The following is a 26,983-nucleotide window of genomic DNA, read 5'->3' on the forward strand; positions in this document are numbered from 1 at the left end:
GCATAAACTTGTGGGTCAATGGGTTAGATGAATTAGGTCCATAATTGGGTTAGACCTAAGGTTAGCTTAAAAAATAGACTAAATGGAGTAATTGGTCAAATCTAATCAAAAGTTGAATTAGATTAGGTCAAGGATACTCTAGACTCAACTTCAATAGTTGTAGTTGAATGGGTCCATGTCTTTAACTAGATCAAGATGGACTTAATTCATGGCTACGCGATGGAGCCCTATTTACTAAGTTGATCAAAATTAAAACTAATGAACCGGTTGGTGTCTAAGGTAAGTTCGGCAGTTTTGACCAGTGGTTGTTAAGCGGGAGCTACTCGCATTGATTCGATCATTGACGAGTTAATGACAAATCCCCACCACTGATCTCACTTACCTGGCCAATCTGGTAAGTTAGATTTTGATTAGATCACTTGGTGATTAGAGCTCACCCATGTCATTAGGTAAATCAGTGTGACTGATTTAGGTGCTCTAATGCCAGCTTTAATTAAATCCTTTTTAATCTGACTTGGTGAAGTCAGTGGGAGGATTGAAATTGGCTGGATGATTTCTTCTCTACTATCCTTTAATAAAATCTTCAAAAATTATTAGGTCCCTAAAATGATTAAGTTATAATGATAACTAAGTCAATGCCTCCCATTAAGTGAGTGATAATGAGTCATTAGTTCAATGATCATTGGAGGTCCAAAGGCCTGGTGCTCATTGGCTAATGAAATTATCATTCATAATCTGATAATTTGGTTGAGTCTTTCTGATGGTGGTTAGGTTGGCCGGCCAAAGTCGGGCCTGATCATTTATTGGTCTGATTCACCAAATTAAGTCATGTTAATGGTTGGACCTAACCAGATCTTTTCAGTGGAGGCCAAAGCCTACTGATTAGGTTCTGGGACAAAATCAATTACTAGAAGTTGTTTAGAGAAACAACTGGTTAAGAACCTACCCATAAATGCACATGGGTTGACCAACCAAAGATGGGCTCGTGTGTAGTCTGTGTGGATTCTAGTACCCATTAAGGAATTAAAGTAATTCCTTGAATTGGAGGTTGAGGCTACCAGTTCGTAAAAATATTGGGAAAAACTTTAGACTAAAGTTCAAGTCTTTAATATTAATTTATATACTAATAGAGGTCTGATTTTTCTTTATACAGCTATGGCCACTACCCTGTCGCTCCGATTATTATTAGATAATGATAAGCTCATGGGACCTAATTTCGATAGCTAGTATCGAAAATTGAAAATCGTCCTTGAGAATGAGCGGATCTTTTATGTAGTAACGGATCTAGCACCTGAGGAGTCAGCTCCGAATGCTAGTAAGGCGATCCGAGATACTTACCAGAAGTGGCTCAATGACTGCACCACCGTCCGATGTATTATGCTGGCAGCAATGAATGACGAGTTCAACCGCAGGTTTGAGAACGCCCAGCCACAGGAGATGCTTCAAATGTTGAACGACTCCTTTGGCACGCCTGACGACGTTGAAAGGCACAAAACTAGTTGTGCTATTTTCAATGCTCGGATGAGGGATGGGGCCTCAGTCACTGATCATGTACTGTACATGATCGAGATGATTGAGCGCCTAAGCAAATTGGGTTTTCCTCTGCACGAGCAGCTCGGCAAGGATGCGATCCTTAATTCCTTGCCCAAGTCCTTCCTCCCATTCTTTACTCATTTTTGAATGACAAAGCCTGCAGTAAATTATCACGGGTTGTTGGGGTTGCTGCAGAACTTTGAAAAGGATCACCAGCTCCATAAGGAGTCAGTGAATGTAGTGGGAGGGTCTTCTTCTCGTCGTCGACCCTTTGGGAAGGGGAAGAAGAACAAGAAGAAGAAGAACAAGAAGGTGCCTCATGCTGGGATGGTTGCACAGGGTCAGACCAAGAAGTGCAAGCCCGACCAGAGCCAGGCGGAGTGCTTCTTTTGCAAGAAGCAGGGGCATTGGAAGAGGAACTGTCCTCAATACATTGCCTCCCTGGATCCAACAGGCCGAAGAAGAAGTAAGGTAATTATATGATAACTCCTTGCAACTTTTCCATTTGTGATACTACTGCCTGGGTATTGAATATCGAAGCCCTTATCATATTTGTAATTCGATGTAGGGTCTGCAGGTCAGTAGGAGATTTGATGAAGGCGAGAGGTTCCTAAACGTTGGAGATGGAAGCAAAGTTTCAGTTCTAGCTTTAGGAATCATGAGTCTTGTAATCAATTCTCGTAATGTAATTCTGAGTGAATGTCACTATTATCCAAGCTTTTTTTTAAATATTATTTCTGTAGGCCTTTTGGCCATGTACGGTTATGATTTTTTAATAAAAAAAAATATTTGTAATATCATTTTGAATGGTGTTACAATGTTTGTTGGATAATTAAATAATGAAATTTACTTACTATCACAGCCTGTTAATGTGGTTCAAAACTTTGGTAAACGTCCTAGAATAGATAATGTGTCAGAAGTCTACCTTTGACACTGTAGGCTAGGTCATATCAATAAGAACAGGAAAACAGGTTGGCTCAAGAAGGAATTCTTGAACTTGGTGATTGTGAATCACTTCCAACCTGTGAGTCTTGTCTTCTTGGAAAGATGATCAAGTCACCTTTTACTGAAAAAGATGAGCGAACCAGTGAACTCTTGGGTTTGGTACATTCTGATGTATGTGGACCTATGAGCTCAAGTGCAAGAGGTGGATATTTCTACTTCATAACCTTCACAGACGACCTATCGAGGTATGGGTATGTCTACTTAATGAAGCATAAGTCAGAGTCGTTTGAAATATTCAAACTATTCCGAAATGAGGTAGAAAAATAAACTGAGAAGTGTATTAAAATTCTTCGATCTGATCGAGGAGGTGAATACCTTTCCAATGAGTTTTTGACATATCTAGGAGAGAATGGAATTCTCTCTCAGTGGACTTCTCCTGGAACACCACAGCATAATGGTGTGTCTGAAAGGAGGAATCGAACCTTATTGGATATGGTTCGATCCATGATGGGGTTTGCTGGTCTGCCGATCTTCCTCTCGGGATATGCGCTCGAATCGGCTTGTTACCTTCTAAATAGAGTTCCGAGTAAGTCTGTAGCCAAAACGTCATATGAGATATGGATAGGACGTAAGCCAGTACTCTCGCACCTTAGGGTTTGGGGGTGTCCGGCTTATGTTAAACGTTTAATTACAGACAAGCTTGGACCTAGGTCTGACAAGTTAATTTTATAGAGTACCCAAAAGAGATCAAATGGTATTATTTCTACCTTGTTGATGAGCAAAAGATGTTTGTCAGCCTTAAGCAATCTTTTTAGAAAAGGAGTTTCTTAGTGAAGAAACTGTTGCCTCTAAGGTCGAACTTGACAAAGTTCGACAGGTGAAAAATCTGACACATGTTACTGAACCTGAACTGGATTTGATTAGATCAGATCCAGAGCCCATTGATTATGCATCCTTAAGGCGGTCTGGTAGAGTACCACATCAACCGGACAGATACTATGGTTTCTTGATCCGGGATGGCGATCCTGTCGAACTTGATGAAAACGATGAGGATCCGATCACCTACATGGATGCAATGCAGAGACCTGACTCTGAGAAATGGCTAGAGGCCATGAAATCCGAATTGGAGTCCATGAAGGTCAATGATGTGTGGACATTGGTTGACTCACCCGAAGGAGTGAAACCCATAGGGTGTAAGTGGGTCTTCAAGAGGAAGAGGGACGCAGACGGAAAGGTGGAGACCTATAAAGCCCGTCTGGTTGCAAGGGATATCGTCAACGTTATGGTATAGACTATGACGAGACGTTTTCTCCTGTGGCAATGCTCAAATCCATTCGGATTATGCTTGCGATAGCTGCCCATCTAGACTATGAAATCTGACAGATGGATGTGAAGACAGCTTTCCTAAATGGAGAGCTGGATGAAGAGGTGTATATGATATAACCTGAAGGGTTCACATCCACAGATGAGTCTAAGGTATGCAAGCTACAAAGGTCCATTTATGGACTTAAGCAGGCATCTCGGAGTTGGAACATACGTTTTGATAGGACAATCAAAACGTATGGCTTCGTTAAGAACGGAGAAGAGCCCTGCATTTATAAGTGGGCTAATGGTCCAGTAGTAGTTTTTCTTATATTGTATGTGGATGATATTCTCTTAATCGGAAATGATGTCCCTGCATTATAGGAAATAAAGATTTGGCTATCGTCACAGTTCTCCATGAAGGATCTGGGAGAAGCTTCCTACATCCTAGGGATGAGGATCTATAGGGATAGATCCAAAAGGTTGCTTGGCTTATCCCAGTCCACGTACATTGATACTATGCTGAAAAAGTTCAGCATGGAGAATTTCAAGAAAGGCTATCTATCGATAGGCCATGGAATTTCTCTCTCGAAAAGAGATTGTCCGATAACACCTCAAGAGAGAGAGCGTATGGGTAGGATTCCATATGCTTCGGCAGTGGGATCTATCATATACGCTATGACATGTACACGACCAGATGTGGCATACTCACTAGGGGTAGTGAGTAGATACCAATCTGATCCAGGGGAGAATCACTGGAAGGTTGTTAAAACCATCCTGAAGTATTTAAGAAATACTAAGGATCAGTGGCTTGTATATGGTGAATCGGACTTGAAACTTATAGGGTTTACAGACTCTAGTTTTCAGTCTGATCGCGATGACAGCAAGAGTGTGTCAGGATTTATTTTTACCCTTAATAGTGGGGCTGTCTGCTGGAAGAGTTCCAAGCAGCACACTGTGGCTGATTCAGTATGCGAGGCAGAGTATATTACTGCATCAGATGCTGCCAAAGAAGCGGTGTGGCTGAAAAAATTCATTACCGAGCTTGGAGTAGCACCCTCCCTTGTTGGTCCAGTTTTGCTCTACTGTGACAGCTCTGGAACCATTGCTCAGGCGAAGAAATCGAAGGCACACTAGCAGACGAAGCATATTCTGCACCGCTACCATCTCATCTGAGAGATCGTGGATCGAGGTGACGTCGACCTTCAGAAGATCGATGGGAAGGAGAACCTGGCCGATCCATTCACTAAAGCCATTACGGTGAAGGAGTTCAACGACTACAAGTCGAAGATGGGTATTAGATACTGCACCGATTGGCTTTAGGCCAAGTGGAAGATTGTTGGGAATAGTGTCCCAAAGCCAATCGTCAGCTTGTTGACGGTTGTGCTCCTTTTGTATTAGTACATGAATTATAAATAAATAAAAGTTATTTTGGTATTTTTTCATCACAAATGTTTCATCTTCTAATGAACTCCTGTGTTGTGGTGAAGTCCTTAGGACTATTTAGACTCGACAAAGGAGGATTTGTCGCTTAGTCCTTAAATCTGTTCACGATCAAATGATACGTTGTTACCAAGGACGACAACATTTATCGAGCATAGGTTGTTGTGTGCCATATGGGTTGGTTGTCCTCATAACCAAAGAGTGTGGAGACACTGGTATGGCATACAAGTGAGATATAATGGTACATCTGCACTGAACGTGACCGACTCCGGAGCTATTTCTGCTGTCAAGATTTGCTCCGATGGGATATGGGTATAAATATCCCTCCGACCTGAGACCGCCACGGTGACTTGCAAGCAACTCACTGCACTTAGGCACTGGACTACCTGAATTTCTAATTCAGTGATGGAAGGCTGCTGGGTGTAGTCAAGTACTTGACTTGTCGGTGCGTGTGTCAAGATGGGATTGACCACTCCAGTTTAGGAGCTGTGTACAGTCATGTTTCAATTTAGCAAAATCTTGGCCAGGGTAGTCCTAGTGAGGAGTCACAGGACTAATTGAGTTGAGCATGATTCGGATGATCTCATCAGGGTTGACAGTTTAACCCTGAGTCGTCCTAAACACAGGAGTCAAAAGGGATGAATTATACGGTAACCATATTCACGTAGGTTCTGAATGTTGCGATTGCGACTATTCGATCTATCCGGACGTCGGGTACCATTGCTAGATGGTCACTTCGATTAGTATAGGAATTGGTTCCTGTGCTACCGGCTTAGGTTCGAACCTGCGGGGTCACACACATTAGAGGTTCCTTTCTGATCTGATGGCTGATTATGAGTCTTATGTGTCTGAGACTCTATGATTGAGAATTAGGATTCTCTGATTATGAGTTCCACATATTTTGGGTACCGGGATCAAAATTTTGAATTTCAAATTTTGAATTTGAGATTTGAACTCTTTGATCAGGGTTTCATATCGATGGTCTCTGATGCCTAATTGCCCATCTGATTTGGACTCAATATTTATGAGAGGTTTAATTAATGGTTTGATCGCTAATTAACTCAATTTGATTGAGTAATTATTTTTAGATCAAGTTCAATTGAATTGGATTCAGTTTGAATTGACCCGATTAGGTTAAGTGTTGATCTAATCGCTAAGGTGGTTTAGTCCCTGATTTGATCAGGGGTTAGGTTTAGTTAATTCCTGATTTGATTAGGATTTTATTGAGCCTAATTAAGCCTAATTGTGTTGGGTTTAATCTGGTCTAATTGTGCTTAACCTATTTTAATTAGGTTGGCTCAATTTGAATCAAACCACCTTGTTTTAAATTCCCTGCGCCACCCAACTTCCTTGCGCCCATTTGAATTCACGAGAAGAAATTTTCTCGTGAATTTTCTCCCATGCAAAGCTATCTCACGCTCATGTTTCTGTGCGCCAATTATTTGGATTAACTTGGTTTGTTACCCATCCAAATTCAAAGGGGTTTTGAATTTGAATGGATAACCAAATAACCATGCACCAGCTTATCCTCTTTTGTGCGCCCAATATTCCACATGAGAAATAGTTTCTCGTGAAAGTCTCCATGCATAAAAAAAAAAAAAAAAAAGGCCACGCCATCTCTTCTTTCTCGCACAAATGGACGAGAATAAGATTGGTTGGCACTTGAATTCAAATTTGATTTGAATTCAAGTGAGCAACCACCTCTTCTTATCCACTCACACGCTTTCAACATCTCTTGCGATGTTTTATAAAATGAGAAAGGGAGGGGGCATGGGCAATGAAAGAAAGAAGAGATAAGGGGCGTGGGGAGATTCTGAAAAATTTTGAAGTGTTCAAAATTTACCGAGAGGACAGAAAAAGGAGAGAGAAGTGGACGTAGGGTTTTTGGTGTGTACCCTAGGGTTTCTACCTAGGATTCGGGAAGTGAGATTGGTGTGCCACGAGTGTCGTGAGTCCACCAAATTTCAGGGAGAGATCCATCAGCCTCTCAACCAATCGTGCAGACGATCCGGAGCATCCGAAGAGTCGGGACACATCGATCGAAGGAGTTCGATCAACATCAGCCATCAAAAGGGTGAAATCACGAACTAGCATTCGTGAGGAGCCGATCAGACGGGAGCTTCGTGTGGATGATCCGCAGAGGCCAGACACTAGTGTGGCTGCGACGTGACGATCAGAGCCCCCCCGATGGTGATCAGATTACGGTGATCGACTACCCGCAAAAGGTGATGTGTTCTGAACACTATACAGTAAAAAGTTTACTGTTTCAAATTTGAATTTCAAATTTAAATGCATGCTGTTGTATCATATTTAGATCCTAGTGTAGGGTTAATTAGTATTAATTAATGAGATTAATTAATAGTTTCGCTGTAAAATAATAATTTTGAAAAAATTTTAAAATTACCATTTTGCCCCTGCACTGAATTTTCGCTTCAATACTACCATAAGGAATAAGGTTAATAGTGCTCTAGTGGAACAAGTGGCAGCCTAAAAATTTGTATCTACATCCCCATCTTCAATTTTATAGTACATGAGCAAAAAGTATGCCTCTTGATATGGCATATAAATCAACCTCCTTACCATGAATGGACACGTGACAAGCAATTTTATAAAGGTTTGAATTCTGGACAGTTATATATTTGCTATTAAGAGAATCCAAAAATGGAAGGATGATTATGACATATTTACATCTAAATAAAGAGATGAGGTGATGGCTCACAATGAGGGAATTATATCACATCCCTTGATTTTCACCTCCAACCATAATCGATCCTTACTTCACACCTATATAAACAGGATAAAGGGACCCCAAAAAAGATAGACTTTAAGAGGAAAGGACTTCCACAACTCAAAACTCTTATGGTGAGAGGCTCATAAGCCCTCATCAACCATATTCTTTTTTTTCCTTAGTGCAGATTCATAAGCTATCAAAAATTTGAGAAGACTAAAATGATCGAGGAAGCTGAGAAGGATGAAAAGATCAAAAAAATTAAAAAAAGCTGAGAAGGACAAAAAAAGTTGAGAAGGCTGAAAAGGCCGATGAAGCTAAAAAGACAGAAGGTTGAGGAAGCTGAAAAGAATTGACAAGATCAAGAAGATTAAAGATCGAAAAAGCTAAGAAGGCTGAGAAAGTCGAAAAAGCTAAGAAGGCTGAGAAAGATGAGAAGGCCGAACAAGTCTAATTCATCAGAAGGTCAAGAAAGTCCGACCTCATTAGAAGGTTAAGAAAGTCTGGCCTCATCAGAAGACTGAATTAATCAATCTCATTAGAAAGTTGAGTAAGTCGATCTCATCAGAAGGTCAAATTAGTCGACTTCATCAAAAGATCGAAAAAATCCGACCTCATCAAAAGACTAAATAAGTGGACCTTATTAGAAGGTCGAAAAAGTTCGATCTCATCAGAAGATCAAGCACATCGATCGATCTTATTAGAAGATCGAGTAAATCGACCTCATCAGAAGGATAAATAAATCGATCTCATTAGAAGGTCGAGAAAGTCCAATCTCATCAAAAGACCGAACAAGTTAATCTCATCATAAGGTCGAGAAAGTTCGACCTCATCAAAAGGCTGAATAAGTCGATTTTATCAGAAGATCGAGTAAATCGATCTCATCAAAAGATCGAAAAGTCTGACCTTATCAGAAGATCGACTAAGTTGACCTCATCAAAAATCCGAGAAGATCAAGCTCATCAGAAAGCCGAAAAGGTCAAAATGAGACGAGATAAAGCCATCTAAAATCAGACAAATCAGAATAGGATAATATTTTATATTATAATTTTTTATTATAATCTTATTATTCTTATTCTTTTAAAATTTGATCTGACTTAAGCATCAGAGGATCCGACCGGAGTTCGACGAGCTTTTTCATTTTTTGGTGTGCAAGTTCGTGACTTCAAGAAGATTGTATTTCACCATCACAGATCAAACAATATCTTTCTGATGGTCCTAATCCGATTAGACTTTAGCAGCAACGCCTCTAATCAAGGATGATAAAAATTATTACAAGGACTGTAGTTTTTTTCTATAATGGGTTCAACAAAAGGTGATAGCGAATTTTTATGAGATATGGAGTCCTCGTTGTGCTGATTGCAACATAAAAACTAACAGCTTATAAGTCTAGTAGTGGCTGATTATCCCATTTAAGCCCAATTATAGTATGAGAGCAAGATTGCCGATACAAAAACATCATGGATGAAATGTGAAATTCATACCAATACTCATAGAGAGGTATTAGTTACTGCATATATAAGAAAGAAAGGTGGAGAACGACTTCGGATCTTATGATTTCTCTTAAATTCCCAACTTTTTTCCAGACCTGACAAGAACACCTGTCAATACTAATACTAACAACAGCTGAGAAGCAGCAGCAGCAGCAGCAAATGCAATGATGATGCATTTGCTGTAATATAGGATGATGCAGCTGCTTCATCAAGTCATTTATATATTTTGCATATAGTCCTACAGAAAATAGACAAGTAGAGACAGTGATGTGCAAATATCTCAGTTAAACAAAAAAAAAATATTTTTGCTCTCCCAATAACTATTGGAATGTTAGATTTCCTTCAAAAGAGATGCTAGTGAGTGTGACGTCGAAAACTGGAAAATGGGAATGAGAGAAACATCACAAATGAAAAACTATAGACTGTGCAAAACATTTGGTGATGTTTCTTTTCTTCGTTTTGGTCAAGTTCCCAGCCGGCAAAAGGTTTCATAATATTTGCCTTTATAAGTAATGTTGGTTTTGGCAGATGGATAACGAATACAGGATGTTGGGTTTGCCATCTCAGACGGTACCACCCAGGATGGACCGCACCGTACCAGACCGATATGGTACTGAAACTCCATATATACCCCATATTGAGTATCCAAAACTCAGTACACCGCCCATACTGGGTATCCTTAACTCAGTACACCCCCCGTACTGAGTATCCATACAATGTATGTACCATTCTAACACCCGGCATGGGATGCGTCAGTTCAGCATGGGGTCTAGTATGGAGATTGCACCTCTCATTGGAAACTATATTTTCAACAAATCAAAAGCAATTCCACCTGTTTCCACATTATGCACACAATACTAAAGTTCTTTTCAACTCTGATAAAAAACTAAAAGACCTTGAGGCAAAAGATCAAAAGCAATTCCACTTGTTCTCACATTATGCACACAATACCAAAGTTCTTTTCAACTTGAACCACTAAATCTATAAATAGATTGCAAACTAGTATTGAAGAAGGATAAAAATCATGCCAACCAAGCATCAGCTGAAGGACAACCACTGAAGCAATCTTTTTACAGCGCGTGTTTTCCCGGGGAAAAAAACTGTTAGTTAATTAATGGTACAGGAATCAGCCGACAGTATGAAAGAAGTATTAAGTTGCTCATGTATCTTTCCTGGGAGGCCAGCACTGATCTTTGACAGCTTCAAAACATTCCAAAGTTGACCGAATATGCATAGACAAAGTTTTGCTCAGCTCGGTTAATTTAACTCTATGGTCAAAGTGAATATTTGTCTTACAACTTGAGAGCCTTCCACTATTTTCCTTCCTCCAAAAAGATATATGAGGCGCAGCGTAGTTCAGACCATCCTCAGCCACGCTCTTCACAGTTGTAAGTGCATATGATCTTGCAGACTCCAAAGAACCACTACCTGTGATAAAAGCTGACAGTGTGGCAACTTGTTACTCGCAATATCCAGAGTTACATTTCACACAAGTTGTCTATACATTTTGTAAGCATCAATGCATGAGAAATTACAGAAGAAGAGAGAAAGCATAGTCAGTCAATGGTGGTCATATCGTATCAAGTTACCTGTAACGTTATAATTTATGGTAAGCACTAATCAGCCCATAAAAATGCATCATAAGTCAGAAATAATTGCTGCTCTTGGACAGACTAGGTGGATTGATGCAAGAGCGGAAGTCCTGCACTTCCATATGCATTTTTTTTCTTTTTGTTTTTGTCCCTTGAAATGTTTTATATCTGCAAGCTACTAAGACATTAGTTTTGACAGATTCAGTTTAGGTAATGAAAATCTGAGTTGATTCCATTTACCAACTAAATAATATATATATATATATATATATATATATATATATATATCAATTCATTAAATTTAAGTGTTAATTTGGGAATATTTTAGTATAAAAGTTCCTTCCTAAGCTTAAGTTCAAACATAACCCAATCCTACATCAGTTGGAGTCAGTCCAAACACAAGTTTACAAATAGATATTTTCTTAAGTTGATATTATTTTTTATGCAACTTATCTATAGAAGGTCATTTCCTGCTATGTTTATGCTAATGGTTGTTCATAGAGCTGAGGCTCATTATTCATGTGTTTACATTCATTCTGAGGAACAGATTATATTGGAATTATATTATTAATAAAGGACATAAGAACCAAGATAGAGAGTGCACTGCTGTTTAGAGAACATCAAACCTTCAGAATTATGTGTTTTAAGGACATCTTCCACGAGCTGGCACCAAAAATGCAAAGTTTTGTGGCCTTGCACCAGAATGAAAACTTCTATGCAGAACTGTTACGGCAAGGAAATTCTTTCCTACCTGTCAACGTGATTGCTACCCTGATGTCTTAGGGACTGCTACCAGATATTGCCAACTGGAATGGAACAATCATTGTAGAAAAAACCTTCAGAACCTAAGCAGACATATAATATCGATTTTTAACAAGATAGTCTTAATAGCTTAGAACTGCCACTGTGAACAATAAAATTTATTGTTAGGGGCTCTTCTAATTTCTCAAGATTTCTACAGATGATAACAAACCCTACCACATGATACCCTCTTCCCTTCGCTCCCACCACATGAACCACCCCCTCCCTCCTGCCCCCGTGCCCCCCCCCACCCCCCACCATTCCCACATTTATAATGGTTATAGATGAATTCTTAGGGGCCTCCTTATCAGATTGCATATAGTCTCATTTAAATCTGGTATGCTAACAATAAGCAAACTTATGTGAAAATAAATGTTCACACACTATACAAAGTTACATTTCAAAGGGATCCCATAACAAAGTGAGCAAATATAATTCACCCGCTTGGGGCATCAGCATGTTAGATAGACCTAGATTCACCCTGTAAGTAACCAATTAGGATCTGGACTAAAGTTGTGATATTGGCCCATTATTTGGTGCAAGTCCCAGATCCTAATCTAGATCCAAGCATGTAAATATGTAGTACAATCAGCTTTGTCTCAAACAGAACAAGTTAACCCATAAACTTGAAATGTTACCTAATATAGGAACTAATTGGACTTGTTGAGTGAATGGGCCAAGTTTATGCTTACATCCTGGGCTTGAACCTAATTCGATATGGATATTTCTTGACCTAGAACCAGATCCAACCTGAACCTACTCGCCATTCGATGGGCAACATTGTCTTCCTCTAATTTCCCCTCCCTACGGACATTCTTAGTAACATCTCTTTGCACCTCAATTGATTCCAGTCATTCCGCTGCCACTCACCCTTGTGCACATTGCTCTCTATCTACAATTTCTAATAATCATTTACATTTTGCCAAAAAGCTGAAATAATTTCCCAGATTAAGTTATGCAATAGCTCAAACTCAAAAGAACTGGTGTAAGTGTTATAACATTCATCCTGAATTTGCATGAACAAGCAACCAAGGGTTCCACCATTCTTAGATAAGCAACTGAAATGCTTCAGTAAATCTCATATCTATGAGAGGAGAACATAAGTCAACCTGAACATTGCTGCAACATGTGGTCAACATCAAAGGAATGAACATTTTCCACACTTTTGCTTAAAGCAGAACATCAGATCGGCAGCAAAACCTCATCTACATTAATAAATAATGTGAACGTCTTTGAGACCAGCTTTGCGTAAAAGTTGACATCTCTTTACCTTTTTAATTCTTACCACTTTCCCAACTGTAAAACTACTCCAATGTTTAGTATATAAACCAAATTTAGTTCATTTCTTATTCTTAAAAAAGAAAAGAAAAGAAAAGATCATCTACCAAAAGTTGAATATATTCATCAAGTTGCATAAATAACAGAAAATGTTTTTATGGGGAACCACAACCACCCTATTTCCTCAGTTCCTCTCATGTGCATTGCATCTATCCAGCACTACAAGGCAGTAAATTCTAAGTTTAGCACTTGAAAATTTTGATATTCTGACATGAATTGTTACCATGAAATTTAAAATCTGGTACTGCCATAAAATCATAAATGAGGACTCCAATGAATTCACATCTCATTTCCCTCAGCACATTTTTCAAATGCAAGCTATGACTTGCTGAATCCAGAAAGTAATGCTTGGATGCTCATCTATGGATTCATAGAAGACCTAGTATACATTATGAAGATCCTTCAACAACAATATTTGCTCCCATTTCATATCTTTTCAAATTATATGTCTTCAGCTGAGCCAGCAGCATGCTCAACATAATAAAAAATCTCATCTAAAAGGATCAACTGCACCGCACTTGTTCCATGTTATGTCTTGTGGAGTGTTGATTTTAGATACTACTACTAAACTTAGGGCCCTCATCATCAATGTCGTGATTTTACAAATAAAGCAGGATCCACCATCTTAAAGTATGAGATTTACTTGGTCTGCAGGCCAAACATGCTTTGCTCATCATTGAAAGAGGGAGAACGGTGGCTTATGCTAAACGGTATCTTCTTCTTCTTGCTTTAATTATGTTGATAGTATAGGGAAAGCTCAGCACAAATGAAAAACAATAATCAAAACCATACACTTTTACGAGCTTCAAAGATGGGTTTCATATTCAATCAAATTCATGTGTCACCAAGTGTGTCTTCACAATAACTATGCAGCCACAAGCACTGAATAAACAAGGGTAACCAACAAAACCTCTTTGACAAGGAGCCAAAAGAATGATAATATATTTAAAAGCTTCATTCCCATTTCTCTTCTCCTTTTGTGTTGGTGAATCATGTTTCTTCTTTGGTGTGCTATAGACTACCAACCCAGCAACAGTAACCCAACATACAATTATTTGTTGTGCAATTCCTTTTAGGCCTTCTGCCAACCCCTTTATAAATTTGCACCTCTGCAAATTAATGTACTATCAAAAGGTCATTCTATCTTGTCTTAATGCAGAAGCTTGCTTGCATATTTCATACAGTCACAAAATTTCAATATCATATATATGTGTCAACACAGTGTTATCTAGATAGCTTAAATTAAAAAGATGGCATGTCGACTGTTTTCATTAGTTCCCAAAGAATGAAATAAATTAATCAACAAGGCATTGGCGCAGCAAATATATCGACCAAAAATGGATAGCCCACGATTTTTTTTTTTTTTTTTTGGCCTTACGTATTCTCTTTTTTTCTTCGATCATGTTATGTAATTATAACATTTGCATGCTTCATCTCCTACAAAGAAAACATGACCACCACAACCAACAAGCCTTCAACCAATAAGATTAAGGTTTTATAATCACCATAAGAGTGGACTCATAATTTGCAACAGAGAAGGTAAACTTTCATTACGTGATTATTATGGCCAACTAAATCATCAATTTTTTTCTTGAAATATGATCCAGAGACAAGATTAAAAAAGAGAGACAAAGAAAGAATCCAGCGCCACTGGAGCATCACAGGCTAATTAAAAGACACAGCTGAAATCAGCCAAGCAAAAGAAAAGAAGAAAACACATACTAGAGACCAGACCAGACCATACCATTGAGTGGGATCCGGATGAGACCATTTCGCGGAAGGCCAACACCAACGCCAGCCAGAGTAACGCCGACGCTAAATCCCACACCACAGCCAGCCCCAACGTAGCCGACGACCTCCGGTCCAAACCCCGGTCCCCATCCCACGCCGCATCCGAGGCCAATCCCCATGCCCCAGAAGGCACCCACGGTGGGGTGCACAGGGTTCCACCTCTCATACCTCCTCAACAACCCCTTGATGATCATAACCAACTGCAATCAAATCTCCATGCCAAGTTAACAAAACTTTCAAACAAGCTGAAACTTAGCATTTACGAATTCAAGGATAAGACAGCGACTTAGATCACTCCCTTCGGGATGTTTCTGGAGAAAACAAAACAAAAAGAAAGAAGCGTTCGAATGCAATGAAAATAGTTACCAATTTTCCATTGACGTCCGTCTCTCTCCGGCGTGGTTGGACTTGAGGCATGAAGTCCGAGCCAACTTGGTTGCAGCGGGATGAGGTTTATCCGTTGGGGATTTTTGCCGCAGCCGCGTTTGTGGGTTTTCTTGCTAAAGACGTACTGATTTTGCTTATAATTACCAGATAGCCCTCCGTTCGGTTTTGCTGGCATGTGTTGGGTCCGGTTGGATTTGGATCGGATCAAGCTGGGACAACGAAGTTTGAGATCTTGATCTATATATAAATCGAGTCAAGATTTGTCCACAACTGGAAGCAAGAATTATTCGGAATTAGAGGCTTTGATGTGTCAAGCAGGATTTATTTTTGCTCGACCTTTTCTTTCTCAAAGTTGAGTGGACTCATGTTGGATTGCGATAGGACTATGCATTTTATATTCATGTGCCAAGTATCTATTAGGTCGCATTTGGTAGCTAACAATCTATTCAGATTGTCAGTAATTTAAAGTGGACTCATCGAATTGCTGCATTTGATATATTTTTTAGATGGTAATGCATATTGTTGCGGCCGATCTCCTCGTCGCCTGGTCGTCGGGAACGAGCGCCTGCAAAAGGAAGTCCGCACTGATCGGAGATGGCTCCGACGGGGACCCTCCGACGGTCAAGTCAGAGAGGAGACTGGACAACAGTGAAATGAAGACAGAGAGCTCAATCGAGAGAGAGAAAGAGAGGGAGCAAGCCTGAAAGTTTTTCGGACCGCCCCAGCACTGTTGCCTTCCCCGATATATATAGTGGAGCGTGGTATGGCTCCGTCATTAATAGCGCGGACAATTGAGGAATTGTCAATTCACTGTAGAATGTCAGAGTCGCCGTAAAGATGTCAACTCGTCGTGGGGCCGTCAAATCACTAGGATTGACCAGGCCATAGGTGGGATAATACCGCTAGGCGGTAGTGCCGCATGCCATTGTCAGGACTGACAGCCTCTGGCGGTAGTACGGCGCCGGGAGAAGCCGTCCGACCTTAGGTTGGTGGCCAGCCGAGGGGCGTCGGGTAGAGCTTCGGACTCCTACGGTCAGTCGGGCACATCGGGGGAGTCGGGCACGTCGCGGGAGTCGGGCACCGGACCCCCTGGTGCAGTCGGTCGGTAGGGCAGAAAAGGTCTGCCCGACCGACGTACCTTCGATCGATCGGTCGGTCAATCGATTGGTCGGTCGATCGGTTGGTCGGTCGATCGGTTGGTCGGTCGGTATACCCTAACAGTTGTCCCCCCACTTCTGAGCCTGACGTCGCATCAGCCCGCGTCACCATGCAGGCGAAAGGAGTGGATTCCTTGCTGCATCCTGGACCGAGTTTGTCGATCTCACCGACAGATGGTTCGGTCGGATCGACGTCAGACGTCTCGTTGTTCGATGATGGGACGTCAAACAATCTGGTGCCAGGCGATCGGGCACCGGACGATTCGGTGTCAGACGATTGGGTGTCGGACGATTCAGTGTCAGGCGATCGGGTGCCGGATGATTCGGTGTCAGGCGATCGGATGTCCGGCGCCTTTTGGGGGACGCAAACCGCCGCCCAGCGCCGGTTCTGGGAGCGCGGGGCGCTGTCAGGCATCCCATCGGGAATGCGAATCGGCGCGGGCGATTTAATTATGAACCGCGGCCCTTTCGCCACGTGTCAGAGGTTGTTGGGCCGGCGTCCTTCGCATTAAATGAAGGCGGTGCGGCCTTCCCGGGATGGGTGCGCCAAACCACCGGGCCGAAAGGGGGGCCCGAATGCCGCCACGTGTCGCCCATCCGAGGGAACTCGGTCGGTGCGGCGTCATCTCGGCCATCGAACGGCCCTATATATATAGGGCCACTTGTGCTTGAAGCTCCATTCTTGACGATTTGCTGCGGAGACTCTGCCCAAGTGGTTCTTCCGTCGTCGCCAGCGGCTGCCTCTTCCCCCACTCTCGCAGGGGTCTACCTGGGGTTCGTGATCCTTCCCATTTTGCCGTAGTTTTCCTTTAAACCTTCTTTCCTCCCTCTTCTCCTTCTTTGGTCTTGCCTTCCTCTTGGTTCCGGTGTTATGGCCGGGACCTCATCTCAGGGGGCTCGGTCGGGAAACCCGACCGATGACCCTCAGTCGACTTCGAAAGTTGAGGTCTCCTCGTTTTCGGGGCCGAACGTTGACCGGCTTCGAGATCAGTATCGTATCCCAGAGCAGTTCCAACTTTCCGCCCCAGGGGTCGGCGGTCGGGTTAACAACCCTCCGCCGGGCTAGGTGGCACTGTACGTCGAGGACCTCCGGGCTGGTCTTCGACTTCCGATTCTGGAGTTCATCAGGAATCTGCTGGACTATTACGGACTTTGTCCGGCGCAACTGGCGCCGAACTCTGTCCGGCTAATAATCAGCTTCGCCTTGTTGTGTCAGCTTCTGCCGATCAATCCTCGTATCTCTCTCTTTCGGACATTTTTTATCCTCCGACCCCACCCTAAGGCCCGAGGGTGGTGGCTCTTCAACCCCCGGAAGGGTCTTTCCTTCATCACTGGCCTTCCATCGTCCATCCACGGGTGGAAGAACCAGTTTTTCTTTGTTTCATCTTCTTCTCCCTGGGGCTTTCCTTCTCACTGGGGCGTGCCCCGAACCGAGGCGAACGAGAACAGCCGGGTGGAGGCGGACGACCGGGAGGACTTCCACCGACTCAAGGATATGTCAGTCCCGAAGCAGAGGGAGCTTATTACCGAACAAGCCCTCTATGACGCTGGCCTGAGCTTGGTCCCCCGTCTAGGTATCGTCCGATCCATCGGTTGTCTTTTCATTTGGCATTCGTTCTCGAGCCTATATTAAGATTTCTGTCGGTATCGCAGGGACACCGCCGAGGATGAGACCGATCGATGCTGAAATCCGACAGTATGCGGCGAGGAAGAGGCCGACGTCGGGGGTTGGAGCCTCATGACCGCCGAAGAAACCCTCCACAGCGGCGCCGACCGTCGCGACGTCGGTGACCGATCAGTCAGAGCCGGTGATCGCACTCTCGGCTCCAACAGTGCAACCGGAGGAAAGGCCGGCAGAGACAGCGGCTGAAGGAACGTCGGCGGCTTCTCCGACGGGAGTGGCGTCGGATGCAGTTTGGGAACCCGAACGCTATCCGACGGCGTCTGCAGCTGCAACGGGGGGTGCTGCGTCAAACTCGAGCATCCCATCCTTACCGGATCCACTGGCTGGGGTGGCCGATCGGGGGAAAACCCCGATGGACCCCGCTGACGACACAAGGTCGGAGAGTCGCACTGCGGCGCCTGACGCTCAGTTCCCCGAAGGAGCGTCGGCACTGGCCGACCACAACCTGGCCAGGAGGCTGTGCCAGGGGATCCTCCTCCCAGCCGACGTGGAGGTGCTGAAGTCTCGGCAAGTGACCGAGATGCTATCTTCGTTCTACCCGACCATGATCGGGGTAAGTTCCACTTCGCCTCCTCTTTCCTTAGTATTTTCATTGTTTCGCTTTCCTGACGTAACGCTCACGTCGGCAGCTGATCTACACCATGTCCGAACTTGAGACCGGGTACCGGAGGTTCGGGAACGTTCGGGCGACTTGGAAGGACAGGACAGCGGCCGCCGAAGCCGACAGGATGATGCTGGTCGAACACCTGAAGTAGTCGACCGATCGGGAGGCGAAGTTGGTGGACAAGATCTCTCATCTCGGGTCCGAGCTAAAGTCGGCCCGAAAAGAAGCCAAGCGCAAGGGTCGGACTGCGCACCGTCTGCGGCGCGAGCGGGATGGCGTCACCGTCGAGCTCGAGGGCGAACGCGAGCAGCTCTGGGTCAGCCTGGAGAGTCTCGCCAAGGTCGAGGAGGACTTGTCGATTGTCCAGGCCGATGCCGATATAGCGAAGGCAGAGGCGGAGTCGGCGAAGGGCTCCCTCGATCAGGCAGAAGCAGAGGCGAGGTCGGCGAAGGAGTCGGCAAGTCAGGCGGTGGACGACTTTCGTGGCTCCGATCGGTACCGAGAGGAGCTATTGGAGTCCGGCTTCACGTCGTACCGACTGGGGTACGAGGATGGTCGGGACGCAGTCCAAGCCCTGTACCCAGAGCTGGACCTTAGTGGCATCATCCCGCCGGGGGTCGAGGACCAAGCCACGGAAGAGATGGCCGACCCGTCGTCGGGAGGCGTCGCCATGGCGGGAGAGGCTGTCCAGGAACGGATTGCCGAGGGAGAGACGGCCGTGACTTTCGGCCAGGCCACGACCCTTGATCCGGCACCGACCGTCAGTCCATCGCCGACCGACGATCCTGTTTCGGCCGTCGACCCAGTGCCGATCGTGGTGGACACACCGGTCATCCCCGAGCTTTCGTCAGTCGAGGAGATTGACTCGGAAGGATGATCGTGGCGTCGTCCTCTTTTGTCGTTTTTGTTTTTCTTAGAACACTTGTAATTGGACTTCGGCCCGATTTGTAATCGAGCTTCGGCCCGATTTTGTAATCGAATGGACTTAAGAACTTTTTAGTTTCTCTTTCGACTTCCTTTTCCTGCCTGCTGGGATGTGCTTGTAATCGCGGGGTCATAAGGTCGGAGGGAGCAGCCTTGGCGTGCCGTATTAGGGCACCCAATCATCACCCCAGGTCGTTAGTTGAGATAGTCGGCGGTTCAGTGTGTGATAAGCAAGACGAACCCCGACCACCGATCGCCCGTTTTAGGACCTAGACCGAACATCCATCGTTAGGCCGCGAACCAAACACCAGAATCGAACGTACATCATCCTGGCATGGGTCGGGGGTCGACCGACTTTAAGGCACGAGCGCGCTGAGTCGGCCGCACTGGCGGAGTCGAAGGTCGCTTGTGGGGAGGAAAGTCGACCGGCTTTTGGGCACATCCCGATGACCCGAATGTCGTCCGATGTGATCGGTCAGACTGCGTCTGCTGTATTGTCGCACGCAGTCGATGCGTCTGGTCGGGGACGCGTCTGGTCAGGAAGGCGATGGTAAGTCGAGTTCCCCTCACCCAGACTTTGGTCGAGCGGTTGTGTGGCGCCGTGTGACAATTGGTGGTAAGCCGAATATCTCTCGGCCGTCTGTATCTCGATCGGTGAGTCATGAATGCGACAATGGTCGCTTCGCATGATAAACAGTGGTAAGCCGAATATCCTTCGACCGACCGTAGCTCAGTCGGTAAGTCACGACGTCGGCTGCGTAGGCGTTACGTCTTTCTTTGGTCGTGGCTCAGCCGGCAGGTTAGCCGATCGTTTAGCCCGAAAGTTCGACCGTAGAAGGAGCACTAACTCTCATTGTTGTGGGCGATTCGGCCCTCGTGAGCGTCCGATGTGTCATCGGCGATCGGGCCGTCGGTTCTGCGTGGACATTAAGTCCGAGCCGGGATGTCGGGACTCGGCCTTTTTGGCGAGCGCCGATCGTCAGTCGAAGAGTGAAAATTTCGAACCTTGGAACCGGTTTCGCATTCCAAATGAATAGGTACAAAGCTCATTGGTGATACAACTTTAAATTGTCGGCATTCCAGGTCCGGAGAATGGGTTTCCCTTCCAAAGTTTCCAGTCGGTAAGCCCTTGGCCTGTAGGTGTCCGCCACCATGTAGGGCCCTTCCCAGTTCGGAGCCAGCTTCCCTCGGTCTAGGGGCTTCGAGACTTCTGCCTTTCTCAGGACTAAGTCCCCAGGCCTGAAAAGTTTTGGCTTGACCTTGGCATTGTAATACCGGGCTATCCTCTGTCGGTATGAAGCCATGCGAAGTTGAGCCTGGTTTCGTTGCTCGGGGAGGAGGTCTAGGTCGGCTCTCCGACAATCAGAGTTATCCGGCTCTTGATACCGCTCGACTCTGGTGGATGGCAGCCCGATCTCGAGTGGTATCATCACCTCCGTCCCATAGGCTAAGCTGAAAGGCGACTCTTCGGTTGGAACGCGGGGGGTCGTTCGGTAAGCCCACAGAACGGAGCCCAGCTCGTCGACCTAGAGGCCTTTGGCTTCATTTAGTCGGGTTTTGAGCCCATGTAGTATGGTCCGGTTGGTCACCTCGACTTCACCATTGGACTGCGGGTGCCCAACTGAAGTCAGTCAGTGCGTGATGTGAAACCTCGCGCAGAAGTCTCTGAAGTCTTGGTTGTCGAATTGTCGCCCATTGTCGGTGATAATGGTATGCGGCAATCCGAACCTGAAGATGATGGATTTTTGGACGAAGTCCTCCATCTTTCGCTCGATAATCTACGTCAGGGGCTCGACCTCCACCCACTTGGTGAAGTAGTCGATGGTGATGACTATGAACTTTCTTTGGCCTGATGCTGGAGGGAAAGGACCGAGAATGTCGACCCCCCACTGAGCGAAGGGCCATGGAGCGACAATAGGGGTGATTTGGCTGGCCGGTCGGTGTTGTATGTTGGCATACTTCTGACATGGTTCACACCTCCGGACCAACTCAGTCACGTCCTTCCTCATGGTGGGCCAATAGTAACCCTGCCGCAGGACCTTGTAGGCTAAGGATTTGCCTCCCAAGTGACTCCCGCAGATTCCTTCGTGCACTTCTCGGAGAGCATAATCTGCGTCGGTCGGTCCCAAACACCTGAGTAAGAGAAGAGAGAACAACCTTTTGTACAGTCGGCCGTTGATCATTACGTACTGGGAAGCCGTCTACCGGAGTCATTTGGCTTCCGCAGGGTCTTCGGGGATAGATCCATCAGTCAGGTACTGAGTGATCGGGTCCATCCAGCTCTGCCCTGCTGCTAATTATAGTACTTCCTTGACCTCGTCGATGCTCGGTCGCTCAAGATTTTGCACGAAGGTCCGGCCCAAGGCGCCATAATCGGACGTCGCGAGCCTGCAGAGCGCGTTGGCCCGAGCATTTTCCGCCCTGGGGATGTGGGAGATCCCGAAGTACCCGAAGGGCACCATGAGATCTTTCACCTTTTGGCGGTATTTGGCCATGGTCAGATCTCGTGTTTCGAACTCGCCTTTGGTCTGTCCGACGATCAGTTGGGAGTCGGAGAAGACTTTGAGACGGTCTATTCCGAGCTCTAGTGCTAATTTCAACCCCGCGACGAGCGCCTCGTACTCGGCCTGATTGTTGGAGGCCTTGAAGTCAAATCGGAGGGCGTGTTCAGTGACCACCCCCTCCGAGTTGGTGAGCAGGAAACCGGCCCCGCTCCCTTGAGCGTTGGAAGCCCCATCGATGTGCAATACCCAGGCCGGATCGGGGTCACAGTTGGAGGTCCCGACCTCCACGGGGTCCCCCTCCCCCGATGGTAGGTCGGTCATCGGGCATTCGATGATGAAGTCGGCTAGAACCTGAGCTTTGAGGGTGGGTCATGGCCGGTACTGGATGTCGAATTCGCCCAGTTTCATAGCCCATTTCGCCAGCCGTCCTGATGTGTCAGGGCGGTGCAAGATGGCCCTTAGGGGCTGGTCGGTGAGGACCACAATGACGTGTGCTTGAAAGTACGGACGGAGTCGCTGTGCCGAAATGACTAGGGCGAAAATCATTTTCTCTACCTTTGAGTACCGAGTCTCAGCTTCGTGGAGCACCTTGCTGACATAATATATTGGTTGATGAACCTGGTTCTCGTTCTCCCGGACGAGCACAGAGCTAACCACCTCCGGGGAAGTGGCCAAGTAGAGGTACAGGACCTCCCCGACCTTCGATCTCACAAGGAGTGGCGGAGAGGTGAGGTACTTCTTCAGTTCCTCGAAAGCCTGCAGGCACTCGTCCGGCCAAGAGAACTACTTGGCCTGCCGTAAGGTTTTGAAGAACGGGAGGCATCTTTCAGCCGATCGAGAGATGAACCGACTGAGGGCGATGATTTTTCCATTCAGCTGCTGGACTTTCTTCTTGGTGTCCGGGTGCCGCATGTCGATGATGGCCTTGATTTTCTTGGGGTTGGCCTCGATTCCTCGTTGCGAGATGAGAAATCCGAGGAACTTCTCCGAGGTTACTCCGAAGGTACACTTGGTCGAATTCAGCTTCATCCGATGTCGTCGCAGAGTGCGGAAAGCTTCTTCAAGATCTCGGACATGATCCGGAATCCGTACGGATTTTACCAGCATGTCATCGACATATACTTCCATGTTGCACCCGATCTGATCTTTGAAGACCTTGTTGATGAGTCGTTGGTAGGTGGCGCCCGTATTTTTCAGCCCGAAGGGCATTACTTGGTAGCAGTAGAGGCCCTTGGGGGTCACGAAGGCAGTGTGCTTCTCATCTTCAGGTGTCATCCAGATCTGATTATACCCGATCAAGGCGTCCATGAAGCTGAACAGTCAAAATCTGGATGTCGCGTCTACCAGCTGGTCGATCTTTGGAAGTGGAAAGCTATCCTTCGGACAGGCCCGATTCAAGTCGGTGTAGTCAATACAAATCTTCCACTTCCCGCTGGCCTTCTTGACCATGACAATATTGGCGAGCCACTCGGGATATGTAGCTTCTCTGATGAAGCCCGCTTCGAGTAGCTTGTCTACTTCTTCGTCGATGGCCTTCTGTCTTTCAGGAGCAAAAGACCTTTTCTTCTGCCTCACCGGCCTCACCGTCGGGTCGACGTTGAGTCGGTGCGTTATTGTCTCCGGAGGGATGTCCGGCATATCTACTGCCGACCAAGCAAATATGTCGGCGTTGGCCTTCAGCAGCTCTGCCAGCCACCGTCGTTCTGGGTCGGGTAGCTGAGACCCGACCCACACCTGTCGGTCGGGGTTTTCCGCTATCGAGATGGGAACGAGCTGTTCGGCCGGTGAACCCCATTCTTCCTCCTCCCGTTGGTCCAGTTTGTCGATCGTCAGGGAGCCCTTCAGCTCATTACCTTGGGCGGAGATCTGGAAGCATCGACGGGTGAGCTGTTGATCTCCGCGCATCTCCCCGACTCCGTATTTGGTCGAAAACCGAACCAGAAGGTGGTACATCGAAACGATCGCTTTCAGGGCGTTCAGTCTGGGCCTTCCAAGTATGGCGTTGTAGGCCAAAGGCACCTGGATGACCGTGAAAGTCAAATGGACCGTGCTTTTCCGTGGTTCGGTGCCGACCGTCACGGGCAGGGTGACTTCCCCTTCTGTTGTGACAGCATCACCGGCGAAGCCTACCAAGGGTGTAGGGACCCTCTTGAGTCGGTCGATCGACAGTCGCATCCGGGAGAAAGTCGAGTAAAACAAAACGTTCGTTGAACTTTCATTATCCACAAAATTTTTTTTTACATCATAATTGGCTATTGTTGCCGAGACAACAACAGCATCATCGTGGGGAGTTTAGATGCCCCAAACATCTTCTTTTGTAAAAGTGATCGCATCATCCGGGCGTGGCTTTTTCATCGGCTCCCCTTCAGCAGACGTCCCCGGGCCTAGTCGTTTGGAAATCATATTGATGACCCCGGCCGTGGGCTGATTAGTCACCGCTTCTTCAGTCGGCTGGGGTCGTCGGTCGGCAATGGGTTGAGTCGGTGGGTTCCTCCAAAATTTATCGAGATATCCTTGGCGGATGAGAGCTTCGATCTCATCCTTAAGCTGGATGTATTGCTCGGTATTGTGACCGTGGCCCCGGTGGAATCGGCAGTACTTCTGTTGGTCGAGGCCTTTTGCCTTCAGAGGCGGAGGCCGTCGCAGGTATTGTTCCCCCTTGATCTCCATCAAAATCTGTGCACGGGGAGCAGAGAGAGGAGTATAGGAGTCATACCTGGGGCGTGTCGGCCTTGGAGTCTGCCGTCGGGGTGACTTCTGGTTCCGTCGTGGAGGCGAGATCCGACCGTCGGTCGGAGGCCTGCTAGGTTTGGTGGTGTCCCGACCCTTCCTCCGCTTTTCCTTCGGGCCCTTGAACTCGGTCGAGCGCCAGTCGGAGGCTCCTTCATCCGCACGCATGTACTTGTACGCGCGCTCCAATAGTTCGACGTACGTTCGGAGGAGGGTTTTATCTAGGGAGTAAGTGAATCGGGATGCCCTCAGTCTCTATTTCATGGCCGAGATGGCCATGTCCTCATTGAGGTCCCGAACCTCGAGCGTGGCCGCATTGAATCGCGTCACAAAGTGTCAGAGCATCTCATTTTCTCCCTGTTTGAGGGAGAAAAGGCTGTCCGACGTTCGCGGCGGCTTCCGGCTGGTGCTGAAGTGAGCCACGAAAGAGTGTTCGAGTTGTCCGAAGGAGTGGATACTTTTCGATCGAAGATCGGAGTACCAGGCCCTGGCAGCTTTGCGAAGTGTGACAGGGAAGCCGATGCAAAAGAGAGCGTCGGTAGCCCCCTGAATCGTCATGAGAGCTTTGTAGCTCTCCAGGTGGTCGATTGGGTCGGTGGAGCCGTCGTAGGGCTCCACGTGCGGCATCTTGAACCGACATGGGATCAGTTCGTCGAGAATGAGTCGGGAGAGAGGTTGGACGGTCTGGAAGTCGATATCGTTTGAAGACTTCTGCCCGTCCACCTGCAACTGTGTAAGCCGACGGTCGATTTTCTCGAACCTACGCTCGTAGTCATCCGTCCGTCGGTACTGGGAGACCCCAAGAGTGGAGTCTCCTGAAGATTCCGAGAGGGAGGCGGACGGCGTCCGCGGTCGCTTCTCCTTCCTTGCTCGTTCCAGTTGGGAGGGAGAAAGCTGTTGGGACCTGTGGGCCTCGCGCCGCGGCCGCCCCCCCTCCTCTCTGCGGGAGCACTGCGGCAGGTGCTCCTGCGGAGGCGACGGGGATCGATGCGGGCGTCGGTGGCTGCTCCTGGAGGGCATCGGACGTGCCGCCGGTTGCCCGACCGATGATGGCGGCAGCCGTACCGGCTGTTGTTGGAGGCTTTTGACCGCATCCGTCAGCATGGTCATCTGTCGCACGATCGCCATGATTTGCACCTCCGTGGTCACCGCGGGGTGTGGAGAACTGGGTTCCGTCGCGGAGGGTGGAGGAGAGGCCTCTTCCTGGCGGGAAGAGCGCCTCGCCGACCCGGTAACCCTTGATCGTTGAGCCCTTGTCTTTGTCATCTCAAATTCTGTGGGGATGGTGTACCGTAAGGTCCTGGCCCCCTACCTGGTGCGTCAATCTGTTGCGGCCGATTCTCTCATCGCCTGGTCGTCGGGAATGAGCGCCTGCAAAAGGAAGTCTGCACTGACCGGAGGTGGCTCCGGCGGGGACCCTCCGACGGTCAAGTCAGAGAGGAGACTGGGCAACAGTGAAATGAAGACAGAGAGCTCAATCGAGAGAGAGAAAGAGAGGGAGCAAGTCTGAAAGTTTTTCGGACCGCCCCAGCACTGTTGCCTTCCCCGATATATATAGTGGAGCGTGGTATGGCGCCGTCATTAATGGCGCGGATAATTGAGGAATTGTCTATTCACTGTAGAATGTCAGAGTCACCGTAAAGATGTCAACTCGCCGTGGGGCCGTCAAATCACTAGGGTTGATCAGGCCATAGGTGGGATAATGCTGCTAGGCGGTAGTGCCGCATGTCGTTGTTAGGACTGACAGCCTCTGGCGGTAGTACGGCACCTGGAGAAGCCGTCCGATCTTGGGTCGGTGGCCAGCCGAGGGGCATCGGGTAGAGCTTCGGACTCCTCCTACGGTCAGTCGGACACGTCGCGGGAGTCGGGCACCGGACCCCCTGGTGCAGTCGGTCGGTAGGGCAAAAAAGGTCTGCCCGACCGACGTACCTTCGGTCGGTCGGTCGGTCGATCGGTTGGTCGGTCGATCGGTTGGTCGGTCGATCGATTGGTCGGTCGGTATACCCCAACACATATTGTCTTGGTAA

General features: G+C 46.7%; 1 protein-coding gene across 2 annotated transcripts; it reads right to left on the reverse strand.

Moving 5' to 3' along the window:
• Positions 1 to 10,469: 10,469 nt before the first annotated feature.
• LOC140855534 (cadmium-induced protein AS8-like) lies at positions 10,470 to 15,462 on the reverse strand. Of its 2 annotated transcripts, none has more exons than XM_073251437.1 (3): positions 15,333 to 15,462; positions 14,920 to 15,166; positions 10,470 to 10,872 (listed from the first exon to the last, which is right to left on the reverse strand). In XM_073251437.1, the coding sequence occupies exons 1-3, from the start codon at positions 15,381 to 15,383 to the stop codon at positions 10,604 to 10,606; spliced, it is 567 nt and encodes a 188-aa protein (XP_073107538.1). In that variant the 5' UTR covers positions 15,384 to 15,462; the 3' UTR covers positions 10,470 to 10,603. The 2 variants fall into 2 exon arrangements, with proteins under 2 accessions (XP_073107538.1, XP_073107537.1); XM_073251436.1 differs by having other exon boundaries at positions 10,470 to 10,884.
• Between the last annotated feature and the right edge of the window lie 11,521 nt (positions 15,463 to 26,983).

The sequence above is a fragment of the Elaeis guineensis genome, chromosome 2, assembly GCF_000442705.2.
Source record: "Elaeis guineensis isolate ETL-2024a chromosome 2, EG11, whole genome shotgun sequence".
In the NCBI taxonomy this organism is placed as follows: Eukaryota; Viridiplantae; Streptophyta; class Magnoliopsida; order Arecales; family Arecaceae; genus Elaeis; species Elaeis guineensis.